The 19,166-nt window shown below is 42.3% G+C and overlaps 1 protein-coding gene across 7 annotated transcripts in view; it reads left to right on the forward strand.

Annotated features, from left to right (window-relative positions):
* The first annotated feature begins 11,170 nt into the window (after window positions 1-11,170).
* The window catches only part of FUBP3 (far upstream element binding protein 3), a 53,413-nt gene continuing 45,417 nt past the window's right edge, over window positions 11,171-19,166 (forward strand). For 3 of the 7 annotated variants that reach the window (XM_072778341.1, XM_072778345.1, XM_072778342.1), the window contains exon 1: window positions 11,171-11,351. In XM_072778341.1, the coding sequence (XP_072634442.1) occupies window positions 11,268-11,351 (84 nt within the window). In that variant the 5' untranslated portion in view covers window positions 11,171-11,267. Of the gene's footprint in view, window positions 11,352-12,816; window positions 13,003-19,166 lie in introns of all 7 variants that reach the window. The other 4 variants (XM_072778344.1, XM_072778343.1, XM_072778348.1 and 1 more) reach the window with 4 other exon arrangements.

A 19,166-nucleotide genomic window follows, 5' to 3' on the forward strand; every position in this document is an offset into this window, starting at 1 on the left:
GTAAAATATAGGTTTCTTCCTGTTTTTTTTTTTTAATAAAGAATTTTTAAAGACTTATTTATTTAAAAGAGAGAAAGAGGAGAATACACAAACCGGGTGGAGAGGAAGAGAGAATCCCAAGCAGATTCCATGCTGCATGCAGAACCCAACATAAGGCTCAATCCCACAACCCCGAGATTATGACCTGAGCTGAAACAAACGGTCAGATACTTAACTGTGCCACCCATGCACCCCTAGGCTTTTTCCTATTGGTGATTCAAGGTGTGTCTCTTTTTTTTTTAATTTTTATTTATTTATGATAGTCACACAGAGAGAGAGAGAGGCAGAGACATAGGCAGAGGGAGAAGCAGGCTCCATGCACTGGGAGCCCGACATGGGATTCGATCCCGGGTCTCCAGGATCACGCCCTGGGCCAAAGGTAGGCGCTAAACCACTGCACTACCCAGGGATCCCCACAAGGTGTGTGTCTTGCTATTGGGGTCTGCAATTGATGATGAGTGGTAGAACATAAGAACCTCCCCTTCTAGCTTCATGACTCCATTTTAAACAAGGCTTCTTTGATTCCATATCACACATGCAATAAAATACACAAACCTTTACATTTGCTGAGTTGTGTATATACCCTGTAATGCAAAACTCTATTAATATGTAGGATATTATCATCACCCCAGAATGTCCCTTTATGCCCCTTTCCAGTTAATCTCCACCCTCAATTTTCAGAAGCAACCACTATTTTGACTTTTCACCTTGGGCTGTTTCCAGTTTTAGGCTGTTCTAATGCCACTATGAAAATTACCATTCAACTTCTTTTGTGAACACAAATTTTCATTTCTCTTGGGTAAATATGTAGGAGTAGAACTGCTGAGTGATAGAGTGAATATATTTTTAGATTATTAAGAAACTTCTGCTCCTTTTTTTCTAAGTGGTTGTACCATTTTTCATTCCTAAGAATGATGTGAAAGTTCCAGTTACTCCATAATCTTATCAGCATTTGGTGGTGTCAGTCTTTTTAGTTTTAGCCTTTTGGGTAGGTGGGTAATGGTTTAGCTTGCGTTTGTTTAATGGCTAAGAATTTTGAGCACATTTTCTTGTTCTTATTGACCATTCATTCATCTTCCTTTGTGACATGTTAAAAAAAAAAAAACCTTTTTAATTTTTTTTTTATGGGCACCTGGGTGGCTCAGTTGGTTAAGTGTCTGCCTTTGGCTCAGGTCATGATCACAGGGGTCTGGGATCGAGCCCCACATCAGGCTCCCTGCTCAGAGGAGAGTCTTCTTCTCCCTTCCTCTCTTCCTCTGCCTCTCACCCAGCTTGTGCTCATGCTCTCTCAAATAAGTAAAATATTTTTAAAAATATAAATATTTATTCATTTATTGCCTATTTCATTTTTTAAAATTTTCCAGCTGTGGGATATACATTTTTATATATTATATATTATTTATATATTTCATATATATAACATTATATATTTATATTTATGTTTTATGTATTTTTATATATAATTTATATATAATATATAAAATATAATATATATATTAGTCCTTTGTCAGATGTATGTTTTGTAAATATCTTTTCCCAGCCTGTGGCTTGCTTTTTTATTTTTTTTTTGAGAATTTATTTGAGCCAAAATTGATTCCAATTGGGCAGTGCCAAACTGAAAGTGGTTAGGAGTGCTCCCACCTTTCTATTTTCTTAATGGTGTGTTTTATGAGCATGTAATCAGGGTCTACACCGATTAGTAAATCTCATTGCCTTGGTCACAAGATTATTTCAGCATGAGTACGTGATCCAGTCAAGCCAATGAATCATTTTCAAGGACTGTTGAGACAAAAATAGACATTCATTTTGGCCAGACATGAGCCTAAGGGGATGCCATATCTATACCTAATCTGAAAATGGATTCAAGACCAGGAAGCAGAGTCCAGAGGCAGAGAGACGAGGTCCCAGTGACATTGTCCATGTACCTGTATCATGCTCCAGTTGAAACCGTTGTCCATAGAGATCCCACATTTTCCTTCACTCATGCTGTTCCTTTCACCAGGAATGCCCTTCTGCCACAACCCCAAATGTCCAAGTGGCCCATCTGAAATCCCACCTTCTCTATCAAATTTCTTGATCTCTCTCATTTTTTTCTGTGCTCATCATGAACGGACTTCCTCCTCTTCTGGGTACTGAATATTATTATCTCTTAGGATACATATTTATAATGACATCATCATCATTATTTTACAAAACTGTATTGGTAGAGATTTCTAGAAGTGGGAGTACAGGGACATAATTTTCTACCTGAGGCATTTTTTAAAGGATTTTATTTATTTATTCATGAGAGACACAGAGAGAGAGAGGCAGAGACACAGGCAGAGGGAGAAGCAGGCTTCATGCAGGGAGCCTGATGTGGGACTCGATCCCAGGTCTCCAGGATCATGCCCTGGGCTGAAGGTGATGCTAAACCACTGATCCATCAGGCTGCCCTGCCTGAGGCATTCTTGAGATCACTGCATTTATAAAAGCAACTTTGCTTTTGTATTTAGAAAAAAAAAAAAAGATTTTGAAGCCCATTGAATGAATGAGTGAACAATTGAGTCTATTTATTAGATTTCATTCTACTCCCACAGTTGTACAGGGATGCAATCAAGGCTCTATTCCCCTTTTGATAACCTTGCCACTGTCTCCTCTCCTTTTTACTTTGTTTTATTTCTCCTTCAATTCTCCTTCCCTCCTGAAAGCCCAAAGCAACAATCAAGGATGGCTAAGGTAGAAAGACTTACGGGTCTTCTCTTTTTACATCTTTAGTGACCATCTCAATCTTCCTATGACCCTCTTCGTTTTAGTACCAAAAGTCCCACATCCTGGAAATCCTTCATTCCCAGGCAAGCCTGAATGGTTGATCATCCTCCTCACCTCTCCCAAAGCCCTCTGACTGAAGGGAAAACTTCATTGATTTCTGTGGTAGGTAGAATTCTAAGGTGACGTGCAAAGCTCCTGTCATCTGGTATAGACATCCTGTATAATCTCCTTGCCTTGAGAGTAGATGAGATCTGGGAATATGATGGAATAACATTCCTATGATTAGGGTTTTTTAAAGATTTTATTTATTTATTCATGAGAGACAGAGAGAGAGAGGCAGAGACACAGGCAGAGGGAGAAGCAGGCTCCATGCAGGAAGCCCGACGTGGGACTCGATCTGAGACCCCAGGATCATGCCCTGGGCTGAAGGCAGACGCTCAACCGCTGAGCCACCCTGGCGTCCCTATGATTAAGTTACTAATCAGTTAACTTTATATTAATCAAAAGGAAGATTATCCTGAGTGGGCCCAACCTAACCAATTGAGACTTCAAAAAAAGATGAAGTGTCAGAGAAAGGTGTTCTAACTTGTCATGAAAATCCAGCCTCCTTGAGCTCTACAAATGCAAAGAAATTAATTCAAAAACCTCACGCGGAGTGCCTGGGTAGCTCAGTCAGTTAAGCATCTGCCTCCAGCTTCTGTCAAGATCTCAGGATCCTGGGATTGGAGTCTCCTCCCATTGGGCTTCCTGCTTAGGAGGGAGTCTGCTTTTCCCTCTCCCTCTCCTGCTCCCCCTGCTTATGCACTCTCTCTCTCTGTCAAATAAATGAATAAAATCTTTAAAAACCCCAAAACCACAAGAGGTTGGGCTCCAAGCCTCTGATAAGACCTCAGACACAGGAGTACTTTGATTTCAACCTTAAGAAAGCCCAGGAAAGGGCAGCCTGGGTGGCTCAGCAGTTTAGTGTCACCTTCAGCCCAGGGTGTGATCCTGGAGTCCCAGGATCGAGTCCCATGTCAGGCTCCCTGAACGGAGCCTGCTTCTCCCTTTGCCTGTGTCCCTGTCGCTGTCTCTGTCTCTCATGAGTAAATACATAAAATCTTACAAAAAAAAAAAGCCCAGGAAAAAACCCAGCTATAGTGTGACACAATTTCTGACCCACAAAACTGTGATATAATAAATTGTTTTAAGTTGCTAAATCTGTGGTTATTTGTTACACAACAATAGAAACCTAATCTTATAAGGGCACTCTTCCATATAAGAGAAAGCTAAGTGGCTGTGGCAAGTGTCTCAACTCATCTGAACCTTGATGTCCTTATCTATGGAACAGAGATGTCAGTGTCCATCTCCTAGGAGTATTATAAGCATTAACTGAGGCGGTGTATATCAGGTGTTTAGATGCATATCAGGTGTTCAGAATGGGAAGGCACTCAGTAAATAGGAGAGGAGGGAGGTGAGAGAGGGTTTCTTCACGTATTCCTTGGAAATCCAAGCCCCCCGCCCCACCATCAAGCAGATCAGATTCTGTCTCCCCTGGATGTCAGCTGAACACTTGTAAAACTTGAACAGCAAAGGTCAGTGTCTGTATTTGGTTGTACTATGCCTTGACTCCCTTCCTTTGTTGGATAAAGCTCTTTTTTAAAAAAATATTTTATTTGTTTATTCATGAGAGACACACAGAGAGAGAGGCAGAGACACAGGCAGAGGGAGAAGCAGGCTTCATGCAAGGAGCCCAGCATGGGACTTGATCCCAGGACTCCAGGATCACACCCTGGGCCAAAGGCAGGCACTAAACCACTGAGCCACCCAGGGATCCCAGGATAATGCTCTTCTTATCTCAAGTGGCAACTATTTTGCTAGAATAACAACCAACCCCCAGATAGTTAGTGGCTTGGGGAATGTGGTCCATAGGGCAATTCCTGTTGCTAGAGAGAGACATTTGGTGAGACTCTACCTCAGGACCTCCCCATGAATAATTATGGAATGGCCTGGTACATCAGATATCATAACCATGACAGACTAAGGGTGAAATGCAACATTCTCTATCAATGAGCCAACCATTATTTCCCAAGTACTCACTATATACTAAGTGCTGAGGGGAATAGAGGTAAGCCCTGAAGGGACTTATCTTCCTACAGAGCTAATATGGGCTCATCCCAAGAAAAGGACATCAATCAAAATTCAATTTCATTGAGAGGCCCCTGGGTGGCTCAGTCACTTGAGCATCCAACACTTGATTTCAGCTCAGGTCATGATCTCAGGGTCGTGATATCAAGCCCTGCATTGGGCTCCACACTTAGCATGGAGTCTGCTTGAGTTTCTCTCCCTCTGCCCTCCCCACTCCTGCTTGCTCTCTCTCTCTCTCTCAAATAAATAAAAATAAATAATTCAATTTTATTGAAAGCAGGGACTCAGATATTTGTACTCATGTTTACAACAGCATTATTCACAATAGCCAAAATGTTAAAGCAACCCAAGTGTCTTTTGACAGATGATACATAAATAAAATGTGGTATATACATGCAATGGAATATCATTCAGCCTTAAAAAGGAAGGAAATTTTGACACCTACTACAACCTGAATAAACCTTGAAGACATTATGGTAAATATTATATTTATCACTATGGAAATAAGCCAGAAAAAAGAGGACAAATGTTATAGGATCCCGCCGCCATGAGGTACCTAAAGTACTCAAATTCATAGAAACATACAATGAAGTGGTGGTTACCAGGCCCTGGGAGATGGGAAAATGAGGAGTTAGTGTTTAATGGGCAGAGAGTTTCAATATGGAAAGATGAATATGTTCTGGAGATGGATGGTGGTGGTAGTTGCACAGCCTTGTGAACGTCACTGAATTGTAAACTTAAAAGTGGTTAAAATTAAGTTAATTTCTATGTTACATGTCTTTTACCACAATATAAACATTAAAATTTATTTTTTTATTTTTTTTAACATTAAAATTTAAATATTTAAAAATCTTTAACGCATTAGATTCCAAAAGACAAAGTATAATAATACTAAATGTCAGCAAGGATTAAGAGAAGCAAGAGTTCATTTTTAGCTGATGGAATATGTGTCCCACTTTAGAGATATAGTTTCCATGTTGGAGAGCAATTTGGCTTTAGCAAGCAAAGCTAAGGGGCATTTTATCACTCTGGTTCCTCAGCAACTTCACCTTTGGGCAGATGTTCTGGAGACTCAAATACAAAGAGACAAGTTGGGGAAGACTTATTGCAACATTGTAACAGAGAAAAAGAAACTATATGGTTATCCACAGGAGAAAGAATACATAGTTTCTGGTTAATTCATATGGTGGAATGGATTGAAAGTAACTGATGTATGGCTGCATATGTGGACTTGGATAAACCTCAAAAATACATGTGGGGCCAGAAAAAAAGACTCAAATTGCAGAAGGATACATACTGCTTGACACCATTTATACGATGTTTAAAAGCATTCACTGTATATACACACAAGAATACAACATCCATTAGCACGCAGATCACCAAATTCAGGAGGACAGTTACCGCTGGAGAGGGAAGGAATAGAATAGGATGGTGGAGAGTTACACAGGATTCTTCACTAGTAACCGCAGTGCTGATTTCTTATGTTGATACTGGGTAAATGACTATTCATTACATTAGTCTATCTACTTTTTTGTATGCCTGAAATATTTCATACTACAAAATAATAAGGTGGGGATTTAAAGAATATGATGGGACATTGCCAAAGCGTCCATTCATTAATGTCTAGAAATAGTTGTTCATTGAACACATCCTATGTGCTCGATGCTGGAGATACAATAACAACATGGATACAATGCCATCTCCGAAGCTCATGGTCATGTGAAGGAGACAGGTATTAGTCAAATAATCAGAGGAATGAAAATATAACTTAAACTAAAATAGGTGCTCTGGTTTTGAGGTAGGAAACTGAGATAGTTTTCTATAAGTAATCTAACAAGCCCAAGAGGAACAGCTTAAAGATGTTGACATTGGGGGATGCCCAACACCCCAGCTGGACCATACTACAGTGAAGCTCAGAGTCACAATTCTCACCTACCCAGAGGCATGAGCAGACCACCATATATTCCCAAACATCTGAGAAAAGTCTAACATGAAAGATAGAGACCACAATGCCCACTTATATACATGCATACAGAAAATAACTGAGAACAGTGACCTACAAGCAACATACTCTATGTAGAGAGAATAAACTTTGTAAAAAGTACTATAATCCTCAAAAAAATACTATAATTCTCAGAGAGATAAGAGAAGGTATTCCATCCAAAGAACAAGAAATGTGTGTTTTTTTTTTTTAAGAAAGGATTGTTGGGAGAGCAAAGAAAAGCTCTTGTGATTTAAAAACATGACAGCATAAATAAAAAAATGCTACAGAATGATTTAAAGAGGAAATTGAGGGAATAGCCCAGAAAGAAGAGCGAAGAGAGAGATAGAAAGTAGGAAATAGAAGACAATTAGAGGACCAGTCCAGGAGATCCAGTATCCAAATAGTAGAAGTTCTAGAAAGATGAATAGAGAAAGTACTGAGGGAAATCCTCAATTAAATCATTCAAGACAATTCCAAAATTGAAGGACATAAATTTCCACGCCAAAAGGGCAACTAGAAAGAGCCAACATGAAGGATATAAAATGACCCACTCCAAGACACATCACTGTGGAATTTTAGAACACTGGAGAGAAAAAAAAAAAAGATGATTCTATAGATTTCCAGATAAAAGGAGGGGAAAGTTTAAAAAAGGATTATGTATATCAGAATAACATCAGTCTTCTCAGCAGTAGCAATGCTTGCTAGAAGATAAGGAAAGAATGCCTTGTAAATTATTATCCCAATCTAAGATCCTATATCCATTTGCTCTAACCATCAAGGGTGGGAGCTGAAAAATGAGCTAGAGATGTTGTCCTATTGTCAGCAAGGATTGGGACAGCTCTAGATGGAACCAAAGATACCACTTCAATTCTAACATAGCATTGGGGGGGAAACTCTACCCAAGGGATAATACTCAAGGATTTGATAAGTTGGGATTCATCCACCCAACATGCTTCAATGTCACTTGTGGACCAGATGCTTGGTGATGGGAATACATACAGTAATTTCTCTTGGGAATCTGGATACATCATTTGACTTCTCTGTGCCTTACTTTCTCCACTTATAAAATGGATCTGATGCTCATCTATGTTGAGTCACAAATATGATAGAAAGGAGAAGAGGCTATAAGTTAATTTCAGCTCCTCAATAGGAAGATGATGAAAAATATGAATCCAATTATTTCTTTGTATATTATCCAATTATTTCTTTCTGTATGCCTCTATAACAGGCACTGACTTTTGTCTGCCCAGCAAACATTCTACTTCATTCCAACTCCCATTCCAACTTCAAGGTTTTAGGTTTTTTTAAGATTTATTTATTTATTTGAGAGAGACAGAGAGAAAGTGGGGGGAGGGACAGAGGGAGAGAGAGTGAGAGAATCCTCAAGCTGACTCCCCAATGAGGGCAGAGCCCGATGTGGGGCTCAATCCCAGGACTCTGAGATCATGACCTGAGCCAAAATCAAGAGTCGGCCACTTAACCAGGCTCCCATCACCCCAACTTCAAGGTTGATGATGAGCTCCACTCCTAGACACATTTGGAATTGGCTTGGAATGAACACCTAGCCTTTATGAGCCAATCAGAATTGTGCCCTGGGGGATACCTGGGTGGCTCAATGGTTGAGCAACTGCCTTCGGCTCAGGGCTCAGGGCACGATCCCGGAGTCCTGGGATTGAGTCCCGCGTCGGGCTTCCTCCATGGAGCCTGCTACTCCCTCTGCCTATGTCTCTGCCTCTCTCTCTCTCTCTCTCTCTCTCTCTGTCTCTCATGAATAAATAAATAAAATTTTTAAAAAAGAATCATGCCCTGGAATTCCGAAACTGGAGCTAACAAAGTCAGCTTCTCTTCAGGTGGCTGGAAATGATGTTGTGTAAACTCCAGTGCCATGTGCTTCAATATTCAATATTCAAATTTTTATTACAGTAAAATACATATAACATAAAATTTTGCTATTTTGACCATTTAAGTGGACAGTTCAGTGGCATCAGGAATGTTTTGCATTGTTGTATGACCATCACCACCATCCGTCTCCAGAACTTTTTCATCTTCCCAAATGAAAACTCTGTCCCCATAAAACAATAACTCACTGTAAATGTTTACTTACCATATGATCAGCTATTTTACTCCTGAGTATTTACCCCAGAGAAATAATAATGTATGTCCATATAAAGACTGAGAGCCAAATTGAGTTATAAAAGACAAAATCAGAAACTGTCCAAATACCCCCTAACAGGTAAGCAGATAAATAAGTAGTGGTATATCCATTCAATGGAATACTTTTTAGCCAATGAAAAGGAACAAACTGTTGATACACAGCACAACATGGATGAACTTCAAAATAATTACACTACGTGAAACAACTCAGAAGAGTATATACTGTGTGCTTTCACTCATATAAAATTCTAGAAAATACAAACTAATCTAGAGTGACAGAAAATGGATTAGTAGTTGCTAGGCAGGCCAGTGGAGCGGAGCTGGAGAAGTGTGGAAAGGTAGGCTAGAGGAATCACGAGGGTACATGAGGAAACTTTTGGTGATGGTGTATACGTTCATGACCTTGATAGTAATGATGGCTTCACAGGTGTGTATGTATGTGAAACAATATCAAGGTGCATACCTTAGATATGTCAGCTTATTGTATATCAAATTTAAATCAATAAAGCTTTTTAAAAATATTTTATTTATTCATTCATGAGAGACACAGAGAGAGAGAGAGAGAGAGAGAGAGGCAGAGACACAGGCAGAGGGAGAGGCAGAGGGAGAGGCAGGCTCCATGCGGGGAGCCTGATGTGGGACTCGATGTTGGGACTCCAGGATCACGCCCTGGGCCGAAGGCAGGCGCTAAACCACTGAGCCACCCAGGGATCCCCAATAAAGTTGTTTTAACAAATAACTAGGACAGCCCGGGTGGCTCAGTGGTTTGGCGCTGCCTTTGGCCCAGGGTGTGATCCTGGAGACCTGGGATTGAGCCCCACGTCGGGCTTCCTGCATGGAGCTTGCTTCTCCCTCTGCCTGTGTCTCTGCTTCTCTCTCTCTCTCTCTCTCTGTCTCTCATGAATAAATAAGTCTTAAAAAAAAAAAAAACTAGATGCTAGAGACAGAGAATGTGCCCTCAGTATTTTAAAGAAGAGTTCCTTACAATCCAGAGTTCTATAACTAGCTAAAGCATTAATTTTATTCTAGTGGAAGAGACAAATAATAAATAATTGCACAGTGATATAAAATCAATTGTGATAAATGTTGTGATAAATGCATATAAATGATAAGATGATGAAATCCAGTGTGTTAGTAGAACATATAACAGTGGACTTGACTGAGTGTGGGTCCCGTTCCTCTTCTGTGCCTTCAGAAATAAGTGAGCTGCCCCAAGTTATTCAACTAGCAAGAGAGGGAGAATCAGAACCTTGTCTTCCTACTTAGGCAGTCTGTGGACTTTGGAACACGCCTTCAAGTTTGGGCCAATAACTCTGTTTTCACTATTTATACTCAGAGGGAGAGCCAGCTAGAATTTGGATTAATTAATATACTCAGCTCAGATCTAAAAAAAAAAAATATTCAAAACACAAGCATCACGACATTGGGTCAGTAGAATCATTCCCATTCCTGAAGGTTGATGCATATCCTTGAGTTTTACAAACATTGAGAAGGAATGTGTAAGAGGACACCATGCTGGCTATCGGTCGGTCGGTCGGTCGGTCGGGAGCATCCTTCCAGAGCTGTGTCTCCAGGCAGCCCCGGGTATGACTTCATCCGTCCTCATCCTCTGTGCAATCTGAGGGGCTCTGGCCCAGCACTCTCTGCAAAGTTGGGGAAACTGACATTTTGTGGTGCTACCCCTTGCCCTCCGGCCTCCTTCGGCCCTCACGGTGCCATTTCAAAGAGCTCAATCCCAATATTCCAAACCAACGGCCATTCCTGGGAGGGGCTGCCGGGGTCTGGTTTCTGGTGAACCAGGACTGCTTGGGTGCCGTCTTGGGAAAACCACGTCACTCCTCCCTGGGTGTCCCAACAGCCGACGGCTGGACACCTCGGGCCACATCCGAGTCTCCAGCGCCTGTCACGACACCATGACACCATCGACGGGCCTGACCCAGACGTGGTCAGGGAACACCTACCTGTTCCTGGAGGCGGGACAGCGCCTCCCGCGCTAGACACGCCCACGCCCCGCGGCCCCGCCCCCACTTCCGGCGGGACCGCGATCACGTGCCCTGACCCCGCCCCACAGACGCGGCTCCTCTAGCGTCGAGCGTCCCGGCTTCCCTTCCGCCGGAAGTGGGGCGACTTTCCCTTTCCGGCTACGGGTCCCCAAGCGGAGCTGGAGGCCGGACTGGGGAGCCGAGCGGCGGCGGCGGCGGCGGCGGGGGCGGTAATGGCGGAGCTGGTGCAGGGGCAGAGCGCTCCGGTGGGGATGAAAGCCGAGGGCTTCGTGGACGCCCTGCACCGGGTCCGGCAGGTACGGGCGCGGCCGGCTGGCGGGAGCACGGGACCCCGAGGCGGGGCTGGGCCGGGCCCGATGGGAAGGAGGGGGTCGGGCCTGGGGGCGGGAGGCAGCCTGGGCTGACGCCTCAGCCGGGCTTGGCCTTTTCTTGGGGCTCCTGGAGCCGGGAGGAGCGGAGGGATGAGGCGCCACCGCGAGGCCCAGGCCCAGCCTGTCGAGCGGCTCTCCTAGGTGCAGCCGCTGGGGAAGGGTTTGCCCGGGTCGCTCGGCCCGGCGCCGGGGCTGGACCTGCAGGGCAACCAGCGTGGGCTTCCGAGCTTCACGAGGGGTGGGCACTGGGAAGCGCACGGGGATGACCCGACTATAGACAGAAAGTGGCCGTCCCAGGCCCTGTAGCTATTAAAACTTGGAAAACATCGTCTTTGGACTTCCTGTATTTGGAGGGTGGAGTGAAAGGAATTCGAGGGTATTTTAGTTTTGAAGTTACTTTTGGAGAAGGGGAAGAGGAAGATGTTAAATAGGTATGGGTGGTCCACAAGATGTAGAAATCCCTTACAGGCAATAGTTTCCTCCCTCGGGGAGAAGGTGATATGGACTCATCCTCACGGTGAAACTTTACCATCTGACAGTGTCGTGCATTTTGCCAGAGTTAAATAAGTTGGGTTTTTCGGGGGTTGCAGGCTTCCCTGGACCTGCCAGAAATACTCTGGCTTCTGGCATGGTGCTTAGAGCAGAACATGCCCTTGTATTGTGTATAAAACTTACGAGTTAGCTCTGACACTTAAAACCTTTTCTGCTGAGTATCTTATATTCATCATCTCTCCCTATTTAATTGTAGGCGTACTAACTGACACTTTAAAAGTTGGGCCATAACTAATTACTGCTTGATTCCTAACAGAAAGCCACAGGACTCATTGTATTAGAAGAAGGTCTCCACTTGGTCGCTTGAAGATATGGTCTTTACATCTCTTTCCAGTATTCCAGGGGAGGGAACCCTACCTGTTTCCCAGATACTGACTTTTCATTTTAATACTGATGCTCCTATAGACATTATATTGGATCCCAGAACTTTCCAAACCTGTGGTTCCACCTAAAATTTTATCTGATGACTTGTAACTTACTGCCTAGGCGTCAACCAGTACAGTAGTGAGTATCCATCTTACTTAGACTTCAGAGCTAACCAGTGGCTGTAATGGATGAACATGCCATCCAGCTCCCCTTCTACCACTCTGCTTGCCGGCGTGTTTCACTACTCTCCTCTACAGTACAGGGTCCTGAACCTTGTTTCTCACTGGCTACTAATATGTAATGGCTTTCGCTTTGTGCTGATATGTGACAATCACCTGTTGGCCTTCTCTATCCAGGAAGAATTATAGTCACTATCCTAAAGAGCTCAGATCCTCAGTTTGCAGAAGGCCTGTAGTTGAACATAAAATGAATTTTGAACTATTGAGAAGACTTTCTGTTTCTCTTGAGCCAGTGGTTGAACTCATATTCTTGGACAACCTGCTCAAGAGGGAGGGAGACCCTCTGTTAAATGCTGACCTAATGTGGATTGTTGAAGCAGTGGTGTTTACTACTAGCAAAGAAAACTTCATTGGAAATGTTCCCAGCTCTGAAATGCACCATTGACTGGAGCAGTAATAAGCCCAATGGAGACAGTGCTGTAAGTGTATTACTTCTGAATATTAACAGCTGGAGGTCGATACTATCTCCAAGGATTTGATGGCCTTTAAAAACTAAAGAAAAAAAAAAACAGGTTTGTGGGTAATTTTAGGTTTATTTATAGATTCACATTGGGCAAGAATGGGATATTAGAAATTGAAACTGTTGTATGCTTTATAATAGAGCTCACCTCAAAGGGTCTCCTATTATTGGGGCATCTGGATGATAAAGTTTCTACTTCACTGTATACACAGCATGTTGCAGAAATGTGCTTTTTTTCTCTACAGTAACTGGAAATAAAAGACAAGGTATTTCTATATTTCAGTGATTGCAAAGCTTCCCCACCACCACCTCCCTTACGTTACCTCACAAGCACCAGCAGTGGTCTAGAAAACCCTCAAGAGTGTCAGGGAGCAGTAAGCTGTCTTGTGCTCAGTTTATCTGGAAGATCACAACAGAGTCCAAATTGACCCTGCTGGGATTTGAACCTGCAGTTTCTATTAAGTCTGGTATGTGGAGCCCAGTACCTAATCCACTAAGCTTCTTGTCTGGCATCTTGAAGTTTCCTGCATATCTTTTGGACTCTTTCCAAGAAAAGAGCCAGTTGTTATTATTAGTTCACTCGGAGCATGGTATTCCTAGATCAAAAGGGAGTCAATGAAGATGTCATGTAAAATTTAAAATTTTCCCTAGTAGCATGAAGTTCAGTGAGTTAATAGTGCTTGGCACAAGCAAATAATACAACCATCCTGTAGGGAAGTATACGAATGTAGAAGTGTGGTCTGATTCAGTCCCATTGATGAGGATCTAAGACTGCTAGGTATTAAAACATGTTCAGTTCTCCAAGTCATTGGTGGGTCAGCTCTAAACTCCTCATTTAGAGAGAGCAGGATCCTATTAAGGGTAAGATGTGGACTCAAAGCCAGAACAGGCGAGGTCATCCTGTTCTGTACCCACACACTTTTACGCTGTCTAGGTTACCAGAGGACTTCACAGAAATTATGGATAAGTAGATACAACTCTGTTCTGTTTGGTTTGATTTTTTTTTTTTTCTAAAAACAAAAATGTTCCCGGAAAGCCTGCTGTCGGTGGGTCAGTAGCATCTGTCATGTAGTGTGCGCATTTACATGTTGACAGTGTAACACCACAGTGTGTTATGTGCGCCTAGTAGCTTTCCCCAGGTTGGACCAGCTGTCTGCAAGTCATCACCTAAATAGAAGTTCTCTTGCCTAACTGCTAACACTTTTCAGGACTTTAAGCCCCTGTTTTGATCTGGACCTAGTCAGTGCCTCTGCGTTGAACAACTCCAGGGGATTCTGTTCACATAAATAGTTAGAATGTAATCGGTGCTGTTGGAGTTGGGCATCGTGGTGGCTCAGCACCCAAATGATTGTGACCAAGCCCCTATAGAATCAATAGGAAATAACCTTTTGACAGTTCTGTAGGCCCAGAAGCTATTCTTTACCAGCTCTTTTTTTTGAGAAATGTTCATTGGCTGGTGTGTCAGAATTTCCTTGCTGCTCCGTGAATGCCCCTAGTACTGCCGTCTCATACTCTGAGCCTAAGCAATGGATGATTTGGCATGTGTGCTGTGTACACACAAAAAATTGCCTTTATGAGAATGTGCATCCACCATTAAAAGAAAAAGCCTTTGTTCATTGGCTCTTGTTCACTCCCTGAGAGAGACTGCCTTTGCTTCCTTAATACATGATGCTTCTGACTCATGGCAAGTGTGCTGACAGCTCCATTGGTTTCAGCTGTATGCCACGGAGATTATCTCCTGCCCGCCCAGTTTGAGTAGCTCAAGTCATTTTGGGAGGGACTAACTTATGAAGGTACATTCATTTTTGCTTTCTCAGACACTCAAAGAAAACCAATATTTGCAGGAGATCTCTGGTCTGCTCCTGTAGCTTTTCTTTGTTAGGACCCAGTAGAGTGCCCTGTAGAGAGCAAGTCCTTATTAAAGGGATTTGGTGATGTGACTGACCACTTTCATAGGAGTGCTGAACTTCCTATGTAGTATTGAAAAGTAGACAGTAAATGCACAGTATGTTCCACTGTATGTTTCTCAGGTTTTCCTCATTTTCATGGGAGATTTCATCTTTCTTTAATACCTGATAGCCCATATGTAGTATCAGACTTTGGTTTCCTCTAAAGTCCTGTTTATTCTGTAGATACCAATTTGCCTAAGCCAGAGTTCCAAATTGGTGGCCCGTGGGCTAGAGAAGACTCACAGTGGGCCTGCAGACATGCTTTTTTTTTTTTTTTTTTTTTTTTTTACCTACACAGTGCCAGTACTTAGAAACTAGAATGATTTCACATGAAAATTGAGATCCCTAGTTTCTCCAGAAAATATCTGGCCACATTGCTCCCACCTTCTGGAATGGTAGTACTTGGCAGGAGCCATTGGGATGCCTATTTTTCCACTTCATCCTTTTCCAAATTGTTAGTCCATCATCTCTGGTTTTTATTTGAAATTTCTAATGGGTAAGAATGGTGTAGTGAGGGATCCCTGGGTGGCTCAGCGGTTTGGTGCCTGCCTTTGGCCCAGGGCGCAGTCCTGGAGTCCTGGGATCGAGTCCTGCGTCGGGCTTCCAGCATGGAGCCTGCTTCTCCCTCCTCCCGTGTCCCTGCCTCTCTCTCTCTCTCTCTCTATGTCTATCATAAATAAATGAATCTAAAAAAAAAATTTTTTTTTTTTTTTAAAAGAATGGTGTAGTGAGATTTAGGAGACCTGAATCTCCTACAAGTAGCTCTCTGACCTTGGGCTGGGTGGGCCATTCCCAACACTTTGATCTATGGGTTTTCCTGGATCTTCCATGGAAAAGGGGTCATGGACAGATATGTTTGGGGATTTCAGGGTCAAGAAGAATTGGCTTCTTTAATGCAGGACTTCTCAGAACCTTTAACATGCTTGTGTGTATTTAGTCCTACAGGAGTTTGGGATGTGTGTTGTAAATATCCTGAGGTTATGTAACTTCATACTGTCTTTTCATAAAACCAAGTCACAGTCTACAGATCACATTTCAGGAAATTCTGAGCTAGATAATCTCAATAGTTCCTTTGAGCCCTCAAACATTCCTAGCTGTTACCTAGCTGGATCTAGGGGAAAAATTGGCCACATCATATTGGTTCTTTTGCTTTCTGTTATATCAGGCATCTGTTCGAACTCCCCTCTCCTCAGCTTTTCTGTGTAATCCTTTTACTCAGTTAAAGAATCTCCCCTCGAAAATGTTTTGGAGTTTTGTTATAAAGACACTTGGGAAAGAATGCCAGTACTTCTTTTGGAGGCATAAACTATACTTTTATGCTCATACCAGCTGATAAATCACTTGCGAGACCGAATAGTGTTAATAGAAGTAGTGATTTGATTCAGATTGCCTGCCGTTATTTGAAGATCTGCTGACTCCAGGGCCTCCTGCCTGGATGCTGGGCAAGCTCGAAGACAAGACAGGTTTGCAACTGGTTTCATCGTATCGTGGGATTCATCCTCATAACATCCAGGTGAAATAGGACAATGGTTATAATTCTCATTTTATATTTGAAAATGATGAGCCAAAGGGAAATAAAGCCATTTTCTCAGAGGCACATAAATAGTTAATATATACAGTTGTTCTTGGACCTCCATTTTCTGCATTCTAAGGACTTGGTTCCTTCACAAAGATAGCTGGATAACTTTCCATCTCTGAGGCATCAGAATCTGAACAAAGGATCTAGGTTGTGCTGGTGGAATTAGCTGGGATGTAGGATAGAAAACAAGTGGACATGTCATCTTTGGGGCCCCTGGTGGAGGTCCCAGCTGGAGCAGCATTTCATCTTAGAGCTTCAGCTGGTCATCTTAGTATTTTTCCTTCAGATGGGCTTCTCTAGATCCACTTTAAATTTAGTAGACCTTTAAGGAGTACCACTTTGCTTTGCATTAGGGAAGTTGCATTTTAACTTCCGAGAACATGGACCTTTTTTAAACTCTTAAAACTTTGACTCTCACCTCAGGAATATTTAAATAGTTTTGTAAATTTCAAGAGGTTCATGAAATCTCTAAAGCTAAGCCCTGGAGTTCCCAGTTATAAAACCTTTGTCTTCATGGTACTGAGGATTGAGACAGGTCAGCCATTTGGAGACCTCCCTATAGTGGGGAGACAGTATAACCAATGACTTTTTCGGTGGGATACATTATTTAGTGGTAGTTTATTATTTTATTTTATTTTTTTAGGGATGAAGATGGGGTTTGCTTTTTATTATAAAAGAAAAAGTAACACCTCGAGAATCTTAACAATGGAAAGGAGCATCTCACACTCAGAATAGACACCAGGATACAAAATGACAAGTGTTCTGACTCCAGGGCTGTCCCCATGCATGTCCTCATAGAGCAGAGATATGAAGGAGACAGCCAAAGCAAACGGTGATTCTGTAAAAACGAAGACTCAGAAAAACCCTATAACAGGATTAAAATCTAAACTTCTGTTTTGCTTTTTAAAAAAATTTAATATATCAAAAGGCCTGTTTTAGTGACGTGCTAGTCCCATCAGAAACTAATCCCCCCCCAAAAAAAAAAAAAAAAAAAGAAAATAATCCCAATAACCCCTTGTCAGTAACATGCAAGTTGACCACCAACTCTTTATTTCTAATTTAGTGGTAGTTTATAAAGTGCTTTGCCAACACGGAGAAGGGAATATTTAACTCTCCCCAAATGTGGGTGGCATGAAGCTGTCCTGAAAAGCTACTGTGAAGAACTGTGCCTTATTTGATTGGCATGTAGAATTCCTTGTTTTGGTTAATGCCAGTAAATAGGGCAGGATCAGCTGGGGCCCCATCTCTAATGACAACAATAGCTGGCATTCATTGAGCCCCTGTTGCACTGGATGCCAAGCAAAGAGTCCATATATGTTCTCTCATTTGATGGTCACAAAATCCCCAGGGGGTAGTACAGTAGTTCCCCCCCCCCCCAATCTGTGGTTTTGCTTTCCAGGTTTTCAGTTACCCATGGTCAATCGCAGTCGATCTCCTCCTGACATAGTCAGAAGGTCAATAGTAGCCTAACAGTACTTCACAGCCTCTCTGTCACTCATCTCACATCATCACAAGAAGAGCAAGTGCAGTACATCTTGATAGAGACACCACATTCACATAACATTTTTTATGGTGTATTGTTATATTGTTTTTTTAATTCTTAATCTCTTACTGTACCTAATTTGTAAGTTAGACTTTATCATAGGCACGTATATATAGGAAAAAACATGATACACATAGGGTACCATCCGTGGTTTCAGGTGTCCAGAGTCTTGGGATGTATCCCCCATGGATGGGGGTGGGGGGCAGCTACTGTACAGTGAAGTGCTTATTAAGACTTTGGATTCAAGGTGCCTAGGGTGGCCCTGTCAGTTAAGCATCTGCCTTCGGCTAAGACCATGACCTCAGTGGCTTGGGATCAAGCCCCACATTGGGCTCCCTGTTCAGCAGGGAGCCTGCTTCTCCCTCTCCCTATACCCCTACCCCTGCTCATGTTCTCTCTCACTATCTCTCTCTCTCTCTCTCAAATAAAATAAAAATCTTATTAAAAAAAAAAAAAGACTTTGGATTCAGCCCATGTGAGTTCATGTTCTGCTTCTGCCACTTAACTAGCTTAGCAATTGGGCAAGTTCTCTAACTTCTTTAAGCCTTAGTTTCTTCATCTGGAAAATGGAGGTCATTGGTGGTTGTAATGATTTTTTTTAATAGCTAATATTAGAAGTTAGGTTCCCCTTGGGAGGTGGGGTAGGTAGTGATTAAAGGGGTTACAAAGCAGACTTTGGGGCCCCACTAATGTTCTGTGTCCTGATCTTGATGCTGGTTATACAAGTATTTTAGTGTGGGGACATTCAGTGAGCTGTAAACTTATGATCTGTGTACTCTTCTGTATTATTATTATTATTATTATTATTATTATTATTATTATTATTATCCAATAAAAGATTGAAATAGCCAACAGTTCTTATTTCTTACCATGTGCCCAGTATTATTCTGGGTGCTTTACATTGTTGTCTTATTTATCCCCATGGATACAATTCCAGGCAGATGGGCTCCCAGTCCCCCACTGAGAAGAGTAGATACTTTATAAGGTCGCTGTGGAGATGAACAGAGGACGCCATCAGGCATTTAGCAAGTGTGCAGTAAGTCTGATACACT

This window comes from Canis lupus, chromosome 16, assembly GCF_048164855.1.
Source record: "Canis lupus baileyi chromosome 16, mCanLup2.hap1, whole genome shotgun sequence".
NCBI lineage: Eukaryota > Metazoa > Chordata > Mammalia > Carnivora > Canidae > Canis > Canis lupus.